This window comes from Gadus macrocephalus, chromosome 1 (genome assembly GCF_031168955.1).
Source record: "Gadus macrocephalus chromosome 1, ASM3116895v1".
Taxonomy (NCBI): Eukaryota; Metazoa; Chordata; class Actinopteri; order Gadiformes; family Gadidae; genus Gadus; species Gadus macrocephalus.
This window is the reverse complement of record NC_082382.1, coordinates 19,011,578-19,034,309: the sequence shown is the minus strand read 5'-3', so window position 1 is coordinate 19,034,309 and position 22,732 is coordinate 19,011,578. Positions and strand designations below refer to the sequence as shown.

Sequence of the window (22,732 nt, the reverse complement as noted above, 5' to 3'; positions counted from 1 at the left end):
TTGTGTATGCGTTAACCCAGGTGCTGCTGAAGCTGTTCAGCTACTGTGTGAAGGTAAAGGTGAACCGACAGCAGCTGGTCAGACCAGAGATGAACACACTGAACGTCATGCTGGGAACGCTCAACCTGGTGAGAACAGAGACGTCTTAATCACAAACTATCTGCTGATGTTGTTCTATATCATTCAATACAAGTCTGATAATTCATGCAGACGTTAGTCATAATAATGACAGTGAATTTTTCTAATAAAGCCCTATTTTATAATTGATGGCTGTGAATCCTAAAACGGCAGTGGCGGTACTGCTCTCAGGCCCCTGATCCCCAGACTGCTTGTGTCCCCTCCTCCAGGCCCTGGTAGCGGAGCAGGAGAGCAAGGACAGCGGCGGGGCGTCCATAGCGGAGCAGGTCCTGAGCATCATGGAGATCATCCTGGATGAAGCCAACGCTGAGATCTCAGAGGATAAGGTGAGACCTCTCGAGACTAGGGTTGAGGGCCAGGCAGTACACACACACACACACACACACACACACACACACACACACACACACACACACACACACACACACACACACACACACACACACACACACACACACACACACACACACACCCTGGTTGAGATTGCTGGCTTTCACGAAATTCGGTTGGGGTCAACTGTCCTGAAATGACAGTTGGGGAATCACATCTGCACTTTGTTTTTGCTTGAATGGGATGGATCTCCTTCATAAGCCTCTTCCATTAGAAACATAGATTTTTTTCTGGTATCTAGTAGTAATCTTCGGTCATTAAGGATTGTTATAATTATTTTACTATCTATCCCCAGTGAGCCATCAACAGTCTTGCTAATTCATCCGACAGGGCTCATCCACCAGGATTGCTCAAATAACACAATTTACTAATCCATGAGATGAAAGCGCTACGTGGTTCTAATGGTGATGAATAAACGAACAAAGCTAGTGCCGCTGAGTCCCAATCGTCTCCCCCCCCTCCCAGAGTAACCTGCTGCTGACGGGCGATAAGGACCAGCTGGTGATGCTGCTGGACCAGATCAACACCCCCTTTGTGCGCTCCAACCCCAGCGTCCTGCAGGGCCTGCTGCGCATCATCCCCTACCTGTCCTTCGGAGAGCTGGAGAAGATGAGAATCCTGGTGGAGCGATTCAAGCCCTGCTGCAGCTTCGACAAGTAATAACACTGATAATAATACATTTTATTTCGTGATTTTATTGCTTTCACAACTCGCACGGCCGCCTTACAGTTTAGCCAAGCAAATATAATTTAGAAACAGGCAAATATAGTTAAAACAAACAAATTAAAAAAATAATAATAATCTAAACAATGCAATTTATTCATGAAATTGGCTGGTGGGTGGAGTTAAGTGGGTTAGGCCAGAGTTTTGAAGGAGGTTTTAAAGGTTTCAAGAGACTCTATAGTACGAATGGCGAGTAAAGCCCATTGAGCCACCTTGGAGTCACACAGCGTTTGACATGAACTCCTTTATTTATCTCGTCGTCGCTTCCTCCCAATCCATGTATTTGAAGTCCCTCTGGTAGGTGTTGTTGCGTGATTGCCTCTAATGCGTCGTGGTTTACACTGAGTTGGATGGAAGCAGCACTCACGCGCGTGTCTCTCTCCCTCCAGGTACGATGAGGAGCACAGTGCGGACGACAAGGTATTCCTCGACTGCTTCTGCAAGATCGCTGCGGGAATCAAGAACAACAGCAACGGCCATCAGCTGAAGGACCTAATTCTCCAGAAGGGGATCAGCCAAAGTGCCCTGGACTACATGAAGAAACACATCCCTAATGCCAAAAAGTACGTCCAGCTCTGTGGAAGCCTTCTGGTTCTTGGTTTGAACGCAAACGGATTGTTGCTTAATGTTTCCTCACTGCCTCGCTCTGCATTCGATATTTTTGGGTCGTGTATTTTGGGGATACGTCTACAGTTGCTTGTTCTTGATTGGTCCAATAGAGTCGATGCACAGCCTGCGCCAATCACCACTTTTTCATTCTAGATGTGTGTCCTAATGATTTAACCATAACTTAATACTGCATCAACCTACTTTACTCCATTGACGGATTATGATCTATTTAATTTTTCAACACAATGCCATATTTTTACCTTTTTTTGATAGATAATACTATTTCATGAATGAATCTTATTCAGAATATTTGTGTTCCTGTTACTGGACTGTGTGGCCATTAAAGGTCATAATTTCTGTACGTTTACGTATTTTCTGGTTCCCTCACCGCTGTGTCTGTGTCTTTATCATCCAGTCTGGACGCTGACGTGTGGAAGAAGTTCCTCTCCAGACCAGCGCTGCCTTTCATCTTGAGACTCCTCCGAGGGCTCGCTACCCAGCACCCCCCCACCCAGGTAGATAGCACCCACTAAGACAACCCCACCCAGGTAGATAGCACCCACTAAGACAACCCCACCCAGGTAGATAGCACCCACTAAGACAACCCCACCCAGGTAGATAGCACCCACTAAGACAACCCCACCCAGGTACATAGCACCCACTAAGACAACCCCACCCAGGTAGATAGCACCCACTAAGACAACCCCACCCAGGTAGATACAAACCCACCCCAAATAAAATGTTTTTGAAATGTAGAGTTCGTATCACAATTATTATTATTTTTATTTTATTTGGTAAAGGAAACAATAAATAAATGATTGATTGAAAACTTTATTGAACAAAAGTTTTCAAAAACAACACAATAAAGCCCAAAGGCTTGTTTCCATCGTGGTCCTTAAGGTGGAAGGGGAGAAACTACACATGGACATTAAGCATTGAGGACAAAGGGATGCATGAATTAAGACCATATTGAATAAAGCATTATAAATGAAGAGCTCATGTTCGTATGTTACTCTATGGCTCTATGGCGGTAAACCCTCTCCCACGCTCTGGTCTCCCCCCTCCAGGCACTGATCGGTACGGACTCCATCACCAACCTCCACAAGTTGGAGCAGGTGTCGAGTGACGAGGGCATCGGCACGCTGGCAGAGAACCTGCTGGAGGCACTGCGAGAGCACGCCAACGTCAACCTGAAGATCGACGCTGCCCGCCGAGAGACCCGCGCCGAGAAGAAACGCATGGCCATGGCCATGAGGCAGAAGGCCCTGGGCACGCTGGGCATGACCGTACGTAGCCCTCCCCTAGACACAGCCGGGGCTGGTTCTGGCTGGTTCTGGCTGGTTGGTGCCGGCTGGTGCCGGCTGGCTGGTTCTGGCTGGCTGGCTGGCTGCTAGCACTATCTAACTTTTGTTCAGAGAGCTGCTTTACAGATAAACCTTAATTTAATAAATATAATATCACGGTTATTATTGTTCCGTCTGCATTCAGGGAGGATGATGTTGTTGTTGTTGTGCGCAGCCGTCTCCATAGCGATGTGTTGTGTTTCAGACCAACGAGAAGGGTCAGGTGGTGACCAAGACTCCCCTGCTGAAGCAGATGGAGGAGCTGATCGAGGAGCCAGGGCTGACCTGCTGCATCTGTAGAGAGGGCTATAAGTTCCAGGTACACACACACACACACCTCTGAACAGGTTTATAGGTGGATGTGTTGCTTTAACATCCCTTACGTCCCTCCTTCTGCCCCGTCGTTTGTATGGTTTTAAATGTGTTAAGGTCTTCTTTGAGTATCTAGAAAACCTTTATGTTGCCTGTAAATCATATAGTGGGATCTATTGTTGGTTTATTTTTATGTTCAGTTGTAATCTTTAAGTTGAATGTAGTTATTCTAAAATTACATTCAGCCCAATAAAGAAAGTGTTTGGACGTCCTTGGCTCTGCTGGTGGTTTGACCTCTCCCTCTCCCCCTCCCAGTCTACCAAGGTGCTGGGTATCTACACCCACACCAAGCGGGTCACCCTGGAGGAGTTTGAGAATAAGCCCAGGAAACAGCAGGGCTACAGCACTGTGTCGCACTTTAACATAGTCCACTACGACTGCCACCTGGCTGCGGTCAGGTAGGAGCCCACTTTAACATAGTCCACTACGACTGTCACCTGGCTGCGGTCAGGTAGGAGCCCACTTTAACATAGTCCACTATGACTGTCACCTGGCTGCGGTCAGGTAGGAGCCCACTTTAACATAGTCCACTATGACTGTCACCTGGCTGCGGTCAGGTAGGAGCCCACTTTAACATAGTCCACTACGACTGTCACCTGGCTGCGGTCAGGTAGGAGCCCACTTTAACATAGTCCACTATGACTGTCACCTGGCTGCGGTCAGGTAGGAGCCCACTTTAACATAGTCCACTATGACTGTCACCTGGCTGCGGTCAGGTAGGAGCCCACTTTAACTTAGTCCACTACGACTGTCACCTGGCTGCGGTCAGGTAGGAGCCCACTTTAACATAGTCCACTATGACTGTCACCTGGCTGCGGTCAGGTAGGAGCCCACTTTAACTTAGTCCACTACGACTGTCACCTGGCTGCGGTCAGGTAGGAGCCCACGACAACAATGCAAGATGACTCATCCCTTCCTGCCTATTATTAACTTGGGGCCAAATTCACTGCAAGTCACTTTGCCAAGAAAAGGGTTTGGCGAATCGCTAAATTAGGAATGAATCACGATACCCTGGAGTAGTTGGTTCAGCTGACACCACAGTTACCAAGAATGATTAGTTACTACTTAGTTTCATCTATAAAGTTATTGTTATTTTGTGTTTTCAATCAGCTGCAACCAAAATGTTTGACGGTGGTTGTTAGCGTTGGATTAACCCCCCCCCCCCCCCCCCGCTCTGGCAGGCTGGCCCGTGGGAGAGAGGAGTGGGAGAGCGCTGCGCTCCAGAACGCCAACACCCGGTGTAACGGGCTGCTCCCGGTGTGGGGGCCACAGGTACCAGAGTCGGCCTTCGCTACCTGCTTAGCAAGGTGAGAAATCCCCCCCATCACACACACACACACACACACACACACACACACACACACACACACACACACACACACACACACACACACACACACACACACACACAGGTTTTGTTATTGATCCAGCTCATTGGCATGTACTGCCTTGTGTTGTGGATGTTCAATTTCGTTAACTTTGTGGTAATATGATTATTATCCATGGTGACAATGTCTCATGGCGGATTATGCTCATGTTTCCTTCTTGATTAATGAACTTGCTCTTTTTTAATAGTCAGATATACTCTATAATGTCCCCATAAACCTACGCAATAATAATAAAAGAGGTGTAAACTTCTGACGGAAAATAGTGTCCACATCAGTGTTGTTTTTGGCAGGCGTTTTAGTCTTAGTCTTTTTGACGAAATGCTTCTTAGTTTTAGTCCCATTTTAGTCATTTCTATCTTTGAAAGTTTTAGTCTAGTTTTAGTCTGACGAAAACTCAAAAGGTTTTAGTCTAGTTTTAGTCCGACGAAAACTCTGTGTGCCGTGTGCGTGCAGGCGCAGCTGCGCGCGAGCGAGGCTTTTAGTGTGTGATGGGGGCGTGACTGTTAGGACAAGCAGCTGGCTCCATTTCTGATGTCTGAGCTCTTGATTGACATTGCACGCATATTATAGTTGGCGGGAAAAAAGCATGTTTTTAAACTTTGTTCGTCCACTCACTAACAATTTAGTCTCGTCTAGTTCTCGTCTGACGAAAAATGTCTAAATTTTTCGTCACATTTTAGTCTTTATATGGCTTTGGTGACGTTCGTCTTAGTCTCATTTTCGTCATGGAAAAAAGGGGTCTGACGACGTCATTTTCGTTTTCGTCTTGCCTGACGAAAACAACACTGGTCCACATAAAACCATTATACAAATGTCGTTGGTAGGGGACGCTGTTCAGGGCTTCTCCCAGCGTCCCCGTACAGCGGGCTCGTGTAAACCTGTCCTCCCCCGCCGCGGCGCAGGCACAACACGTACCTGCAGGAGTGCACGGGCCAGCGGGAGCCCACCTACCAGCTCAACATCCACGACACCAAGCTGCTGTTCCTGCGCTTCGCCACGGAGCAGTCCTTCAGCGTGGACTCGGGCGGAGGCGGGCGCGAGAGCAACATCCACCTCATCCCCTACATCCTCCACACGGTGCTCTACGTCCTCAACACGTACGTACCGAGTGGCCCCCCGCCTTACCACAGGGCTGATCGGTCCATGGGATCAAAACCGACATCTCAATGTTGCAGGGGATTAGTCAATGTTACTCACTGGAGATAAGGAAGATTCTTATTTATTTATTTTCATCTATTTTTCATCACAACACATAGACCTGGCCTAAAGGAAAGAGCTGTTTATATGGTGACTGCTTCCAATGCTGTGTAGATGGGAATGATTTATTGCTTGTTTAGTGAATAATTCAGAACATAAGGAACTTTAAAAAGAGAAATCGCATACTACATCGCAATTAGATTATTTCCACAAATTGTTCAGCCCTACCTTACGATACGCCCAGCTAGGCCACACGACACCTCGAGACATCGTCTAAAGAGTCAGCCCCCCCACCCCAACAACACCACGAGACACCGTCTAAACCGTCAGCCCCCCCCCACCCAAACAACACCGTCTAAACCGTCCCCCCCTCCGACAGCACGAGGGCCACGTCGCGGGAGGAGAAGAACCTGCAGAGCTTCCAGGAGCAGCCGTGTGAGAAGTGGGTGGAGAGCTCCTACGAGGTGGACGGCCCGCACTACTTCTGCATCCTGGCCATGCACGTGCTGCCCCCCGAGCGCTGGAGGTCCTGCCGCCTCCACTTCCTGCGCCGGCTCCTGGTCGCCGCGCACGCCCGCAAGCTGTCCCCCGCCCCCACCACCAAGTAGGAGAACCCGAAGGACGGGGAGGCGTATCAATTATAAACGCTCCTTTGTGTTTCTCATGTTTAACACTTCGTCCTGTGACGTTAATGATGATGATGATGTATTCCACATGCTCTCTGCTGACCTGTGTGCTCCTGACGTCTCCCCCTGTCAGACTCTCAGATAAATCACCAAAGGAGTACGCCGTGTACCGCTCTCCTGTCCTCTTCTGGGGTCTGGTGGACCTGGTCTACGACATGTTCAGGGTAGGTCCATATGGAGCTTCATGTGTAGCATAGGGGTCTTACGATGCTATCCTTCATGAACCGATCCAGGATGCATTTTGTTCAGAACGTGGTTCACGTTCAGTTCTAGTGTAGCGACATGGGTGTGGAACTCCCACCCGGAAGGTGCAGCATCCTCGAGTAGGGACGCCTCACTCTGACCGGCTGACCTGCATCTGCATTCACTGCATCTGTATTCAATTAAAGCTAACGCATGGCTGAGGTACGGATGGAGCATGACACTGACCATTGTTCTCCATGTGTTGGCTCCATTCCATTGGCTCCTGCTTTTCCTTTGGCTCCATTCCATTGGCCTCTGGTTTTCAATGGGCTCCATTCCCTCGATCCCATCTGTTGGTTCCTGGTCCTCCATTGGCTCCTGGCGCTCCCTTGGCTCCGCTCCGTTGGCTCCGTACCCTTGGTTTCCCGGCGGCCGTGCAGAAGGTACCCACCAGCAACACAGAGGGCGGCTGGTCCTTCTCCCTGGCCGAGTACGTGCGCCACAACGACATGCCCATCTACGAGGCCTCCGACCGCGTGCTCCGAACCTTCCAGGACGAACTCATGCCCGCAGAGTCCTTCTCCGAATTCCTGGACGTCGTAGGTCAGTGGTCCCACTCACACACTCCCTCGCTCACTCACACTTGTTGGACTTACCTTGGTTAGCTGTTTAAGACGTCCATGTTAAATTGGGACTGCCCGTATATGGTCGTGATGGTGACGATACGTCCTGCGGTGTTGTGACTCCGCTTTCTCTCTTCCAGGTCTGCTCACGGACATCCCGGAACCGGATCTCTTCCTGCAGGATCTGTTGAACTCTGTGCCCTGAACAGCACCCACCCACCCACCACCCGACTAGTCTCACACCAACTTTACTAATGACACCCGAGGACAGCTCTGACTCTCTCACACACACACACACACACACACACACACACACACACACACACACACACACACACACACACACACACACACACACACACACACACACACACACACACACACACACACACACACACACACACACACACACACACAAATACTGTGCTTCTCTCTCACTCTGTTGACCCCTGCTGATTAATTTAAAGCAGAAACTATGTGTAGAACTATGAAATTCATCCATCTATGGCAACCTTGAAGTCTAACGCGATACTAAACCGTAACACAGATCAGGGGCCCTCCCCCCCCCCCCCACATGGCCACCATGGCCCGTCAGACTGGATGTTGTGAACATGATGCGGGCAGATTTCCTTTCTTTCTCTGTGAGATAATCCATAAAAACATTATTTAATGTAAGCGAAGAAGAGACTTGAATCGCAGGTCTCTGGCATATTCTGGCCTTATTTCTGTTTGCTTCACTACTCGCTGTTCATAAACGGTCACCATATGGTGACTATTACGGCACTTTCCGCAGTTCTGGCCCCGGATGGAAAATGTAAGCACTCATGTTCACAACATTCTCTGGGCATTGGATTACCACACGTTGTATTTCAGTGCGTTCGTCGTTGTTTTCGGGTGCAATCTTTACGGTAACTTAAAAAAGGAAAAAAAAGACCATTGCTTGGCGATTTGACCACATATTTAGAGAGTGGCATTTGTTTTAACCATTTTTTTTGTTTGGTTTGTAGAAGTTTGTTTTTGGTTTTGGTTCTGTTTTGTTTTTTCTTTTTAATGGTGACGCGTCACGCGGCTGTGATCGAAGTTTTCGTTTTATTTTGTTTTGCAGTTGGTCTTTATGTAGGTTCTAACTGGAATGTGAATGATTGGCAGATGAGTAACGTTTTGCTTGAGTGCATGTGTAACGTGTCTTTTATCGATCGCAGAAGCGAATGGAGCGAAAGATGAATAAAAGAGGGGTTTACATTTTTTTGTTTTCTCTATTCTTTTTGTTGCGAAGAAGCCATCTTTTGGTGACGGAGGAGCTTGTGAACGATTCCATCTCGTGCGATGAAACATCTGACCTGACTAAAATGAAGAATAAATGGACCTGCGTTCTTTTCCTTTTATTGTTTAGTTTGAATATTCCAACGACGGCCCGCTGTCTCGATCACTCTGCTAATCGCATTTTATACTAATGGATCTACTACCATGGTGACACTCCTGTCAGCCCCCCACCACACCACCCAGAGCAGGTTCCTCATAAGCAAAGTGCCGCTGAGTTTGCACCGTCAGCGAAAAATAAACTCTTTAGACGCCGGTTACAAAGTGGCGTCCCTGTACATGTCCGAATGCATGGTGTGGAGTTCAGCCAGTTTCTTGTTCATTTGCCTATTTCCCGCTGCTATAATGTCCAACTGTCGCTGAATGTGTGCTTTTTGGATCTAGCCTATGATTAATAAAGTCGTAATAACTATCCGCTGTCCTGACGCTGTAACCTCTTCTTCCTGCCGGGCAAAGTGACCTTTTGCGTGTTTACGGTGTAATGGGTGGCGAGTGTAGTAGGCTTGCGATAGTTGCATCACCGATCTGCAAGCTCATGTTTTATTTACTCTGGCCTATGCGTCAGGTCTCCTGTTCAGACAGATTTCGAGCAGACCTGCCACGGGTCAGTCTAAAATGGGACTTGTTGGCATTGATGTGTCTCACGTTTTGTTGCCCAGATTGGTTGTAGGTCTATTCATTGGGTCCAGAGGCTTTGGTCCGTTGATAATGGCCCTCGGCCATCGAAAATTAACTGAGAGGTTCTATACTAATTTGCAATGGTGAATGGGAATATATGATTTAGTTTGCACGTTATACCCCTAGAGGGCAGTATTACTCAGACCATAGTGGCAACTCCGTTTCCGATGGATATAAAGTTTTCAGAACATTGTTGACGTATTAACACGAACTAAATGTACAATTTATTTTTTAAACAATTACAACACCTGAATAACTTCATGACAGCTCGCCAACCAGGCACAGAAACGTTGAACCAGCACAAAGCTGTCAAACAGTGAATGCCACATTTTTATAAATGGAAAGAAAATCTTAATGACAAAACACAATAAATCTAGTTTTACGAATTTAACAATCAATATATATTTTTTTCAATTTTCCAACTCGTATGGTACAACATTTTGAAAATATGAAAAACTTAAGGCCTACTTCAAAAAAGAAAAACACTTTCTTTCACGCAAACGTAAAATTACACAGGATTCCTGACATTCATACAACGATGAATGCATATACAGAAGGAAGTACACTTCCACAATAAGGCAATATGGCTTATTTTCCACACAAACTCAGAGGAATCCATGGGGACCCTTATGCTTACTTCACACAAATATTCCCCCAAAAAACCCTAAGCAGTCTTCACCATCACTCGCACCTCTCGATCCTATTGAACAACCGGCTCGCTTTTATTTTCTGCCGTTTTGTTTCATCCTATGAGGCGTGAATGTATGATAAAGTATCCTAACTTATGTTTAGTGGACTGATATTCGATTAAGGCACGATGTGCATGGTCTATTTATGGACCAAATCACAGTGTTAATGGTCCATTGAATAATAATAAAAAAAATCTACCCATTTAACAAAGACCTATTTATAAACCCATCAAAAATCATTTAAAAAAAACATACAGATAATTCTAAACATTAGACATAAATAATAATTTGCTTTAAAAACCATTTCTTTCAATGTGAAAGCCAATCTTTAAAACAAAAACAAAAATGGTGCTGGGTATTCCCTGCCTCATCAGCTCGTTCCCCCTCGACCGTCTGTCCACTCCGTCACTACTGGCAGCAGAGCGGGGCCACGTCCTCCGCGGCTTTCGGGAAGAAGCGGATGGCGTCTCTGGACGATCTGCTGTAGCCGCCGGGGGAGAGCAGCAGGGCTTTCTTCACGGCGAAGAACGACACCGTCTTGTCCCACACGTCGGCGCCAGAGAGGTCGCTATGGAGGAGCTGAGTCTCCAGGGCCGCGCGGAGCTTTCCGGCGCCATCGCTGCACTTCCTCTCCAAACTCATCATCTTGCACATGCTGAAGAGACATCACAATGACCGATTAACATTCAGAATTGGCCTAGTGCAGCGTTAAAGCTACATTGGGAAGTACTTAATGAGGCCTATTCCTAATACAATCCTACTTTATTGCGTAAAATGTATTTCCGAACTACATTACATTCAAACTTACTATTTGAGGAAATAAAAATTATGTAAGACATGACTGGGAAAGTAAAATTTGACAGAGTTCAACACTAGAGTTGGAACACAAACACTAAACAATTACAAAAAAAAATCGGATCGTCTTAAATGCTATTGCTGATGAATCACATAGTTGACCTGGTATGAAGTTACCTTGTTTGTTGATCCCTCATGATGACTGTTGCAGTCCAGTTATCCGACGTCTATGTGTGCGTGTGTGTGGTAAACACAAAGTGTGGAGTGTTGTGATTACACTGGGTATCAGTTTCCCCTGTCTACTTATAACAGCTTTAATGTGATTCTGGTTCTCACCATCTTAGCCAACCACGGGCCAGAGCTGTGACAATAGGATGTGCGTGAATAGAATTAATGGAACGCATGGGCACACACCAGTGCAAACAAACGGATGGGAAGGGAGTAAGGACCCCCCCCCCCACACACACACACACACACACACCGGGCTGTCACTCAGCCTACGTGGGATGACTGGGTGAAATATGTCTGTAGGACTTTCTGAAGGGAGTGATATGCAGTGGGAACGCAGAGTAGAAGCATCTGCCTGCAAGGAGCTCCACATGTCTTCACACGCTCAGACGTAGGGATCTGCATGCATTAGAGATGTGATCCAGACTGCACCTTTTTAAGTTAAACATGCAGATCTTGACCAGCTCTATAGAGCTGGTGCTGTCTTGCTTAAGGCTTTTGAACCGAGCATGGGCAGACCTCTGAAATAAATGATATATTTATTAAATGCGACGTTCAGTGGCTACTAGAGGGTGTATGACTAGCCCGGCCTAGAGGTTCCGGGTTCGAACCCCGGAGACAGCGTGTAGGTGTCCTGTTGCAATGCCTTCAGACCCCCTACCTGCTATGGAATGGCATGATGTCGGCCCACCTCAGTGAATCACTTGAGTCACTTTCAATCAGCGTCTGCTGAAGGCCTAATCAACGTTGTGTGTGTCAACAAACTTCGTGTGTGTGTGTGTGTGTGTGTGTGTGTGTGTGTGTGTGTGTGTGTGTGTGTGTCATTCTCTTGACTTCTTTTCTCTCCCCGGATTTGCTCGGGTGTCTGTTCCCGGCGCAGCCCTGGTTCTCACGGGGGGGGTGTCTCCATGGCGAGGACCACAATAGCACGCGGCCGCTCCAGATGGTGCACCCTGGAGCTGGGCTGGCTCCTCTGCACCCCCCCCCCCCCCCCCCACCACTACCACCGCCGCCTCCTCCACCACCAGCACCATGGCTGGGAAACAGGAGAGAGAGGTGGGTGTGTGTGGGAGAAAGAGAGGGTGAGAGAGAGTGTGTAAAGGAGACGGTGGGGTGGGGGTGAGGCTGGGCAGCAAGTCGGTCACTTGGTCTTTGTTGGCCAGGGCACACTTCCTTTGTGTTTGTGTGTGTGAGCGTCAGTTTTCCTGTGTGTGTGTTTGTGTGTGTGTGTGTGTGTGTGTGTGTGTGTCAATAATGCTGGAGTGTGGGAAGCCCGGGACCGTCAGCGCTCTCACGTTCCAGAGAGGCAGGAGGGGCGTGCGACCAGAGGCACGCAGCTGGGGTGTGTGTGTGTGTGTGTGTGTGTGTGTGTGTGTGTGTGTGTGTGTGTGTGTGCAGTGTCTGTCTGTCTATGCACATGTACATACACGTTGATAAAGACAAAAAAGTTGTCTTCATATTTATTAGAAATTCAGTTTCAGTGTGACTATGTATCTGTGTGTGTGTATGTGCCCATCTGTGTGGTAACGCAATGTGTGTGGAGAGGGGGGCTGGGGAGCTGTGGGGGTGTGTGTGTGCAGTGGGAGGAAGAGGAGGAAGTGTGTAGGAGTGTGTGAGGTGTGTTTTATGGTTTGAGAACGTGCTGAGAGCGTGTGGCGACTTGGGGTCCCACACACACACTTCCAGACACACACACTTCACACACACACACCACATTAAACCCTCTCTGTAATGGAGCCGGGGTCATAAATGCTGTAACTATGTACTGCGGTTGGGACTTTGGTCGATTCAATTCAGACGCCACAAAAAAAATAAAACAAACTAAAACAAACTATGAATTTGACATCTCAAAAAACCCATGCGATACCTTCACCTTTCAACCCCCAAGCTTCAGATCGTTTTTCTTTTTTTCCAGATATTGTCTTTCATTATGGAACAATGTTCTGGACGTCTAGTACATGGGTGTTAAATGACAGTGGGACAAATGAACGTAGTTTTTGTATCTTTCCCCTTCTGGGGAATTGGGGATGATTTTACATTAAAATTTTCATTCAGGGCATTTAGCAGACACTTCATCAAAAGCGACTTAAAATCAGTACATTTATCATAAGAAAGTGAAAAAATATATTGTGTCGGTACAGTAAGGAAACGGTATTCCTGAGAATCCCACTGAGGGGGGCTCCGGTGCTGGAAGCTGTCCCGAGTGTTTTGAAGTGAACATCCCTTCAGCAGAGCCCAGCCTCGTGGCCCAGCATGGTGGAACATCCAGCACACCCGCTCTGACCAGCACACCCCTTCACACACGCGGCTGCCACCACCACCACCACCACCACTTTGTGCTCGATTACGACGTGCGACAAGAGATGACAAGAGACGGCGGCATGCTTCTCTCCCGGGTCACCCGCTTCCCACATCCCCACAAGCACTGGGGTCAGCCCCCTCCCTCCCTCCCTCCCTCCCTCCCGGCTCCACACACACTCTCCCACACTCCCTTCTTTCTCCAGCCAGGCTATTCCTCCACCTGCTCCCCCGAGACACACTCTATTGTCCCCGCGGCAATAAACACTTCATTGAGCATGTGGCGGTCATCAAAGCCCTTCCCGGGAGCCCTCTGATTGGCCGATGGACCTATGAGAAAGTGCAACCGGTCCGAGACCCACGCATTCACATGGAGATTGGGGGAGTATAAATAGAGGGTCCAGGGGCAGGGAAGAGACCAGAACAGACCAGCTAGCGCTTGGCTCTCTACAGCTCCTACTCCTACTCCCACTCTCTCACCGAGACTCATCTCTCTTAGGACAGCCATGGCTCCTACTACTGCCACTACCAATGGAAACGTTCACCACTCCAAGGAACACCTCACATCTTCTCACAAGGTAAGCTCTAAGACCACGCACCACTCGGTGTTCCTCTTGTACCAATTCCAGCTTTCAGATTATATGCATGCTCTCGTGAAGGGGTTCAACATCGTTCAGCTCATCTAACGGTTCTTCCCTCTCCGCTCTCTTTCTCTATAGCTGAGGAAACCGATGGTTGAGAAGCTGCGCCGCGACCGCATCAACACCAGCATCGAGCAGCTCAAGTCCCTGCTGGGCCAGGAGTTTGTCCGCCAGCAGCCCGACTCCAAGCAGGAGAAGGCAGACATCCTGGAGATGGCGGTGTCCTACCTGAAGATCTGGCGGCCCGAGCAGAGCGCCCGCCAGCAGCCCGAGGGCCGCGGCGAAGGCTACGCCCACTGCGTTCAGGAGGCCGTCACCTTCCTGTCCAAGAGCCGCTCCAGCGGGCCCCTGCTGAACCACTTCCTGGGCCTGCAGGCCTCCGGCAAGGCCCCCGAGGTCGCCTCCGTCTCCCCACCCGGCTCCCCGCTCCACCACACCGGCTCCACCATGAAGGAGGGCGAACAGGCTCCGCTGTGGCGGCCCTGGTAACGGAGCAAGCGATTCCAAGAGACTGAACGCCATCCGAGCCAGACCCACGTCTATGGAGGTCATAGACCACAAGTTTGAAAGAGCGACGCACGCATCTTGCGTTCTTATCTTTTGTAAAAGTAGCGACACGTTTCTACGTCGCTGAGGTACTTCCGTTGAGGGGAAGACATGAGGTTGCGCTGCGAGTGATCCCTTCGGAGGGATTGAATCGTTAGTATATGTACACCATGTGTATGTGTCGTACACACCCTCTTTTTGGAGGGTGTTTCACCACGACAGTTTGACTTTCCCAAACGCCGTATTTGATACCGTGTATCATGGAATGTTACTTTAAAACCCTAAATTGATCCAATGGATCTCTCATCGATGTAAATCATGTTATGATTGTGATGAACTGACTTATTGTGTAAACCATTTTGTGGTTAGATTCTGTATCAATTGATATTATTGATAGCAATGTTTACTGTTGATAATGTACATTTTCTTCAAGTGGATACCTTTTGTAAAGGAGACATTTGTCTGCTGCCAACTTAAATCTCTGTGAAGATGAACACTATATTTCTTCTTTGAGAAGACGTGAAAATAAATTGAAAACTTCATGTGAAGTTTGTCAAATGCTACACATGTGTCTGTTGCTCTTTCTCTCTTGAATCTAAATTATGTAAGTAAACAATCCAAAACCACAATAACTTAGTAAACACTAATATGTAGTAGTTTACCACCAATGATGACATACGTAGTTGTGGTGTGACCACATAAACACGATACCAAACCGGTTCAGTTTAGGACAATATGTCAGACTTTCAAACTTACGGAACAGTTAACCCTTATTTACAGGTGGCCATTAGTCAAAGTAAGATAGGATTGAACGATAACATTGTCATACAGTGTGAATAAACCATGATGTCCAACAAGTGTCCTATCAGCGGACATGAAAATGATATTTCTAAGTTTATCTAGATAACAATAATGAATGTAGTAACTAATAGGCCTACTCATGTACTCATCTTTTTTTTACCTGTTAACATTCTACAAAAAAGGATGCTAAGACAGTATTATAGGGGTGGTACGTATAGATGTGCCTTGAACATATTAAATGCATAGCACCTGGGCCTGGTGAAATAACAGTTAACATCGGTTATATTCAACATAATTCTGTTAAATATTCTGTTAAATAATACTATGATATTTATTTATGTAAATTGAGATCCCATTGAATGTTCATCCCACCATCACACCCATCATAGTAAATACAAATATGATTATCTATAGTATATAAAGTAGGTCATTCTGAATCTATAAATTAGATTCTTAGTATGAATAGCGTGATGACGTCTACAATTTGAAATCCATGAACTCGATGCAGGTTGTTTGTGTTTAAAATACACGCATACAGGACGGTTGGATGTGTGTGTGTGTGTGTGTGTGTGTGTGTGTGGGGGGGAGGGGGCTGCCCACACAGACACACAGTCTTCTGCCCAGTATATTGTACCCCCCCCCCCCCCTCATCCTCCCCCAAGTGTTACTGAAGTCTTCCCCCATTGCTTGCAGAAGTTATAGCCCTGAGAGAGAGTTTTTTTCTCAGGGTCTGGTCCAGGACAGGACAGATGGTCTAACTAGGGAAACAGACCACTCCCCCTCCTCCCCCCCCCCCCCCCTCCCCTCCCACTGCACCCCAACGCACCCCACCCCGTGGCCGACGAGGAGAGATCAAACACCGTCGCTAATGCGGCTGTGTAACAAGACACACTTCCATTGTCTACGGTTTCAGGGGGGGGGAGGGGCTGAATAGACGGCAGAGTGTGGGAAAGCAGAGATGAGACTCTCACAGAGAGGCTGGGACACTGCCCCCACCGCCACCACCCCCACTACCACCACTATCCCAACCACCATCACCACCACCACCACCACCACCACCACCACCAACCCCACTCCCCCAGACCAGCCTGTGGCTGGGGGCCGCTACAGGTTCCCGGGGGCCACTAGTTGAATGACCATGGCACCGCTTCAAATCCCTTGATGGATGGGTGACTCACTCTCTCTCTCTCACACGCACACACACACACACACACACACACACACACACACACACACACACACACACACACACACACACACACACACACACACACACACACACACACACACACACACAAATACAGAAACATACACAGATACACACACAAACACACACAAAACACAAACAGACAGACGGACACACGCACATAAACACCCACAACCACATACATATAAACATAAACACACATGTATTCACACACACACACACACACACACACACACACACACACACACACACACACACACACACACACACACACAAACTCCCACAAACACACAAAATTATGCACACACATTGCTAGATGCCTTCGGGATCTCACACACACAGACACATCCACATCCAAACACACACTCTCACTCACTCAAAAACTCACACACACGCACGCACGCACACACACGCACGCACGCACACGCACACACAGATTGCAAAACAGTGAAGCAGAGTAACTTGATGAAGAGGATACGGTGGCCAAGTTGGAAGCGATGGTGTTTTGACATGCAGATGCACCTGTTGGTTTTTTGTTTTTTTATTTGTTAAAAGACTAAAGTCAATGAAGAAAAGTTGTTCACTTAACAATTAACGACTGCATTAGAACAATCCAAAGTTATCTACAGCAGAAATAAGCTGTCTTTATCCCGGCTGACCCAGAAATGAACGAGAGCAGGGACCTCGGTGCTTTAGTCTCTTCGTTAGACGTGATATTATGCTTCCTATCAAGGTATAGCCAAGATGCATTTCAAGAGTGAGGCCCTATGTACATTATTTATATAGTGTTTTCTTGACACTGAGAGAGCCGGCTGAGAGCCTGGCTCTTCCTTCAGTTTACGCAACCCCCCCAGATGGTCCGACTCTGTTTGTCCCCCGACAATGGATCAATTAACATTCTCCCGGGAGCACGAAGGGAGCGGCTTTCGGTAGCTCCTTTACACACACTGACAGCGTGTGTGTGTGTGTGTGAGTGTGTGTGTTTGTGTGCGCGCGTGCGTGCGTGTGTGTCTGGTGGGAAAGTCGGTAGGCTGCTGTACTCACACGTCTGGCTTTTCACATCTGGGAGGTGCGCTTTGACGCCGCCAACACTGCATGCCGCACGTGGCTCAAACGGCTTTCAGCCTATTGCCAGTGTGACGCGTTTATTAGAAAGGACCTGACAATACCCTGACGACGCATGCTCAATAGAGGAATATTAATAAAAGAGTTAGGGTAAAAATGATTTACAACCATGGAATATAGGACGGCAACAGATTGATGACAGCACGCTGGTTCTTACTGGTTTATTATTCGTGATTCCCATTGTCCCACAATGTTTATTTAAAGCAGTTGATAACCTCTGCTGCACTGTGTGTGACTACATTCACTATGGTTTTGGTAGCTTTTTAAACGACCACTGTCTGCGACCCGTCCAGTTTTGAACAGCCAATAAACCACTAGGCTAGCAGGCTACAGGTCATTGGATTAAGAAATGAGAATGACGACAACAGCCAAATGGGCGATAAAAGCGCAGCCAGGTTTCCAACGGACAGAACTTTCCCACAGTCCACGGCCATTTAGCGGAGAGAGCTCCCATTATTGCCGGGGTAATAACACAATGGTACAATGAGCCGCCTGTCGTTTGGCGTGGACACTCGTCTGCGCAGAGTGTGACCGGAATGTGGACGGAGGGCGCGCGACTTTCTGCACTGCATCACGACCGGACGCGCGCACGCGCTGTACGCCCCAGCTCCCTGCTTGTGCTTTTTTGACACACTTCTGCAGACAAACACTTCATGAGGAAGGGGGAGGGGGGATCAACTAAAAAATTATCTCCCAAAATTAAAAGAATAATTCACATATGCTAATAATGCGTAATTTATACATTGAGGAATGGTCAAACCGATCCCCTAACATGGGCTACGAAATAAGATGCTTCTGATAAAATATTCTGAGAGACCGATGCCATACGAGAATAACTACAACTAATTTTAAGTAATAAAGTCTTTACTTCTTCTCACGCGCATGGGCCACTTTTACGGCTTTCACACCTGCCGTCCTCCGCCGCCTTTGATCCTCCCGACTTCAGAAGCGTCTGGTCCACCGGCACGTGGCTTGAACGGCGACTTCGTTTGGTGTATATTGTGGCAGTTTGCTCTGTTGTTTCGGTGTATTTAAAAGTGGTGAAACGTGAAGTTTCAGTGATATTCTGTGTTCCCTGGATCTGACCTTCTTGCCTGGTGACTGAATCACATTTTGGGAATGGTTTTCTTTGAACCAGACATGAAAACCTTCCTTCCCAATAAGATATGGCTTTATTGGGGTAACACATTTGGCCTAAACTTCCCCAGACCACACGTACACTGCCCTGTTTCCTGTCATCAAAACGTGCCCCTTCTGCTTTTTTTCAATCGAAAGATCTAGGTCTGATTTGACCTACATTTCAATTGATCCAATCCTACCTCACGTGATAAGAATCAATGCTGCCCTGCATATAATGTATCGATTACCTGCTCTCTGGTTTCATGGGAACCAGGGCTCGGCACCGGACTGCCCTGAGTTATTGATGTGTCAGCCATTGTTGCGGGGGGCGTCTCGGAGTGTGGGAACCCCAGCCAAACAACCACGACGGCCTACCTCGGGGCTATGTTATGCTAATGAGACCCTATAAAGAGAGGAGGCTGGACTCCGCCCTGGGATCAGAGCTCTGCGCTGCCGACAGCAACAACACAACACCACCATGTCTCCGCACTTCAGCTACACCTCTGTACACCACAGCGGCTTCCCTGAGAAAGACAACCTCCGAGTAAGTACTGGCGTTCGGTTGTACCCTTGATTGACTCATTTCTCCCCGTTAGTAAACAGTAGTAAGCAGCTTGGGAGTCCGGTGGAAATAAGAATTAATGCTTACTTTTTTGTGTGCGGCCACCACACAAATCTCGGCGCTTTAAAAAAAAAAAAAAAAATCGCTGCTGTCGTACCTGTTGCTTTTTCTTAGTCACCCAGTCAAAGATTGTGTCCGGTTTTGAACGAACATTTAATTTCGGAAAAGAGTGGTTGCATAAAAAATATGCAACCACGTTGCATATTTGTATCTCAAACAACGCTCTTCAGGCTGTTGTTTAAAGAAATCGAAACTGACCTTCATCTCGTCTCCCTCTCAGCAGTTGAGGAAGCCCAGAGTGGAGAAGATGCGACGGGACCGCATCAACACCTGCATCGACCAGCTCAAGCTCCTCCTGGAGACGGAGCTCCACCAGCAGGAGCCCAACGCCAAGCTGGAGAAGGCTGACGTCCTGGAGATGACCGTCTGCTTCCTGAGGAGGCAGCTCATGCACACGCCCGGAGGCCTGGACCTGCTCTCCTCTGTGGGACCCAGTAGAGAGACCTCCGTCTCTGCCGCTCCTCCTCCTCCTCCTTCTCCTTCCTCGTCTCTCCATGGTCTCCGGCACCAAGAACATCAGGGGGAGCTTCTCCTCCTGGCCCAGAGAGACTTCACCTCCTCCTCCTCCTCCATCGTGTCCTCCAGCATCTCCTCCACCCACAGACCCACAGGCAGCAGCAAGTCTCTGGTCTGGAGGCCCTGGTAGTAGAGACGCTCTACAGCAGCAGAACCAGACCCACAACATCAAGAATGGTCTCTCTTCGTGGTGGAGGAGATCTGCGTTTGAAACCCCCCCTTGAGATGAATCTTCATCGCGTTATCATCACATTGATGGAACCAAGTAGCAATTATTGTTGTTAAAAGTTTAAGGCTGACTTTTACATTTTCTGGAAGGTGCTCCTGCTTTGAGCCGAAATTGTGATGCTTCTTACTGGCATCGAAGAACTGGTGCTTTTATTGTGAAGTGGAGAGCTTTCTTGCGTATCGTCGGGAGCTTTTAGTGTGAAGCGATTGCTTACTCCAGTGGAGTTCATCTCGTTAGACTCTGTTGTTGTAACAGTGTAATCAGTTTATGATTATGAAATATTGCTAGGTACTTTTGGAGAATATTTCTCGTGTGTGTGTGTGTGTGTGTGCGTGTGTGTGTGCGTGTGTGTGGGAGAGTGTGTGATCACCTTTATGCTCTTAAACCTCAAATGTACTTTTGTATGACAATTACCAATAAAGATACAATCACTGAAAACACCTATGACTTTGCTTTGAGATTGAACATGGTACATTTAGGGAACAGAAATTACCAAATGTGGTATCAGTTATGCCTACATTTTTTATTATGGCACAATACATTCTAGTGACAAGATGTTTTGTTCTTGTACTGTTTGTCCTCAACTTAGATCCAGGTGGCTATTTGGTTGGTCTCAAGTAAGTACAGGCATTACAACCAGTAGAAACTGTTGGAACGTCAGCAGTAGGCAGCCGGAACATGAAAAACGAATACAATCACCTTCTTATCTACATATTAGTCATTGAGGAGACATGTGTGTCCAAAACAACTTTTGAATTTAGTAAGATACATGTCAATAAATAATAATAATAATAATAATAATACATTTAATTTAGAGGCGCCTTTCAAGACACCCAAGGTCACCTTACAGAGCATACAGCAAAACAGAATAACACTCAAAAGAAAGGGGGGGACCTCGCTAACCACCACCAATATGTAGCACCCACTTGGGTGATGCACGGCAACCAGCAAGTCGGGACTTGCTGGAGAACACGGCAAATGTGACATTATACCACCAGGTATGAGTTTGATTAGCCGTTACAAGCTGTTTTGAGTGGGCGTGTCCACCTTGATGTTTGAGGACAGAAGAGCAATGTTTGCTACAGTCCACTGGGTAGGCTGGTAGACTGCTCTATCCAGCACACATCTAGTTGGACACGCCCACTTGTGATGTCACTCAAGGCAGATTTTCAAAACGGCTCTTTGCAGCTAATCACACACTCACACCTGGTGGTATAATATGTCACCTTTGATGAGCAGGTAGAGACTATTCTCAAAGGTGCCGACAGGTAGATTGTAAAGATCGGGGTTTAAACACAGAACCCTTTGGTTCGGTTGTCGAACACCCTTAAAACTGACCAGACCCGGGACGATTCACTCCTAGATGATGGGGACCAACCTCCAAGATAGGACACTTGGCTTAGCAAGTCACTGTACGGATTAGCCATGTAAAGGTACATGCACACTGCCCTATTCAACATCAACACCAACACTGATTTGTTGTGTGTGTTGGGAATGTGTGGCTGGGCTTCACATTTGATATTAAATCCCTTCCGCTTGGAGATTTGCTCTGAACGCTAATTCATGTCTCTGTGAGAGGACCAGACAGAATACATAGGATATTTTTTAACATTATTTTATTTTTCAAAACATTGAATAATATATTACAATAGCAGTGAATATCACACACCAACACCAACAATACACAGTACTGGATACATACTTTTGTCATATAAAACAACAAATTTTGCTGCAAAAGCAAACTACAGCCTGTTGACGTCTGTCAAGCACAATGCACCTTTATGAAAGGCAGATCTGTCCTAACGGCACGCAGCCATCGACAGTCACTAACCTCTTCCTACCTTGAGATACAATTTGACATACATTGAAATTGCATAGCAACTTAATAGCAAAGAATTGCAACTTAACTTAAACCACATATACAGTATTTGGGCCACAAATATCCTATAATCCTGAATAAAGGACTTGGCTGCTTTGGTATAGTATTATTCTCATGTAGCATAAAGCCTCACAGTTGTACATAATCTTAAAATCATTCTTGAGGTAAAACCCCCAGTACATAGGATATTCTCAGAGAGGATACAGCGACACTACCCTGTTAATTGATCAGGGAATGATCTCAGAAGGGAAATAAATATTTCCTACAAGGCAAAGCTATACAAAGCCTTACCGTACAACATTATTGCTACTTTTTTCCATCAATATG

General features: G+C 47.3%; 3 protein-coding genes across 19 annotated transcripts in view; all 3 read left to right on the top strand.

Moving 5' to 3' along the window:
- Positions 1–9,386, top strand: part of ubr4 (ubiquitin protein ligase E3 component n-recognin 4) — a 58,432-nt gene extending 49,046 nt beyond the window's left edge. For all 16 annotated transcript variants that reach the window (XM_060051184.1, XM_060051168.1, XM_060051111.1 and 13 more), the window contains 14 exons: positions 21–128; positions 348–464; positions 994–1,184; positions 1,641–1,814; positions 2,276–2,375; positions 2,928–3,146; positions 3,409–3,522; positions 3,831–3,973; positions 4,757–4,882; positions 5,866–6,060; positions 6,540–6,764; positions 6,920–7,010; positions 7,470–7,632; positions 7,793–9,386. In XM_060051184.1, the coding sequence (XP_059907167.1) occupies positions 21–128; positions 348–464; positions 994–1,184; positions 1,641–1,814; positions 2,276–2,375; positions 2,928–3,146; positions 3,409–3,522; positions 3,831–3,973; positions 4,757–4,882; positions 5,866–6,060; positions 6,540–6,764; positions 6,920–7,010; positions 7,470–7,632; positions 7,793–7,857 (2,031 nt within the window). In that variant the 3' untranslated portion in view covers positions 7,858–9,386. The remainder of the gene's footprint in view (positions 1–20; positions 129–347; positions 465–993; positions 1,185–1,640; positions 1,815–2,275; positions 2,376–2,927; positions 3,147–3,408; positions 3,523–3,830; positions 3,974–4,756; positions 4,883–5,865; positions 6,061–6,539; positions 6,765–6,919; positions 7,011–7,469; positions 7,633–7,792) is intronic.
- A 4,457-nt stretch (positions 9,387–13,843) lies between these two features.
- LOC132457139 (transcription factor HES-5-like) lies at positions 13,844–15,410 on the top strand. The gene is made up of 2 exons (XM_060051191.1): positions 13,844–14,238; positions 14,380–15,410. The coding sequence occupies exons 1-2, from the start codon at positions 14,167–14,169 to the stop codon at positions 14,788–14,790; spliced, it is 483 nt and encodes a 160-aa protein (XP_059907174.1). The 5' UTR covers positions 13,844–14,166; the 3' UTR covers positions 14,791–15,410.
- A 4,087-nt stretch (positions 15,411–19,497) lies between these two features.
- LOC132456978 (transcription factor HES-2-like) lies at positions 19,498–20,966 on the top strand. Of its 2 annotated transcripts, none has more exons than XM_060051099.1 (2): positions 19,498–19,643; positions 20,002–20,966. In XM_060051099.1, exons 1-2 carry the CDS (start codon positions 19,578–19,580, stop codon positions 20,425–20,427), a joined length of 492 nt encoding a protein of 163 aa, XP_059907082.1. In that variant the 5' UTR covers positions 19,498–19,577; the 3' UTR covers positions 20,428–20,966. The 2 variants fall into 2 exon arrangements, with proteins under 2 accessions (XP_059907082.1, XP_059907083.1); XM_060051100.1 differs by having other exon boundaries at positions 19,504–19,643; positions 20,005–20,966.
- The last annotated feature ends 1,766 nt before the right edge of the window (positions 20,967–22,732 follow it).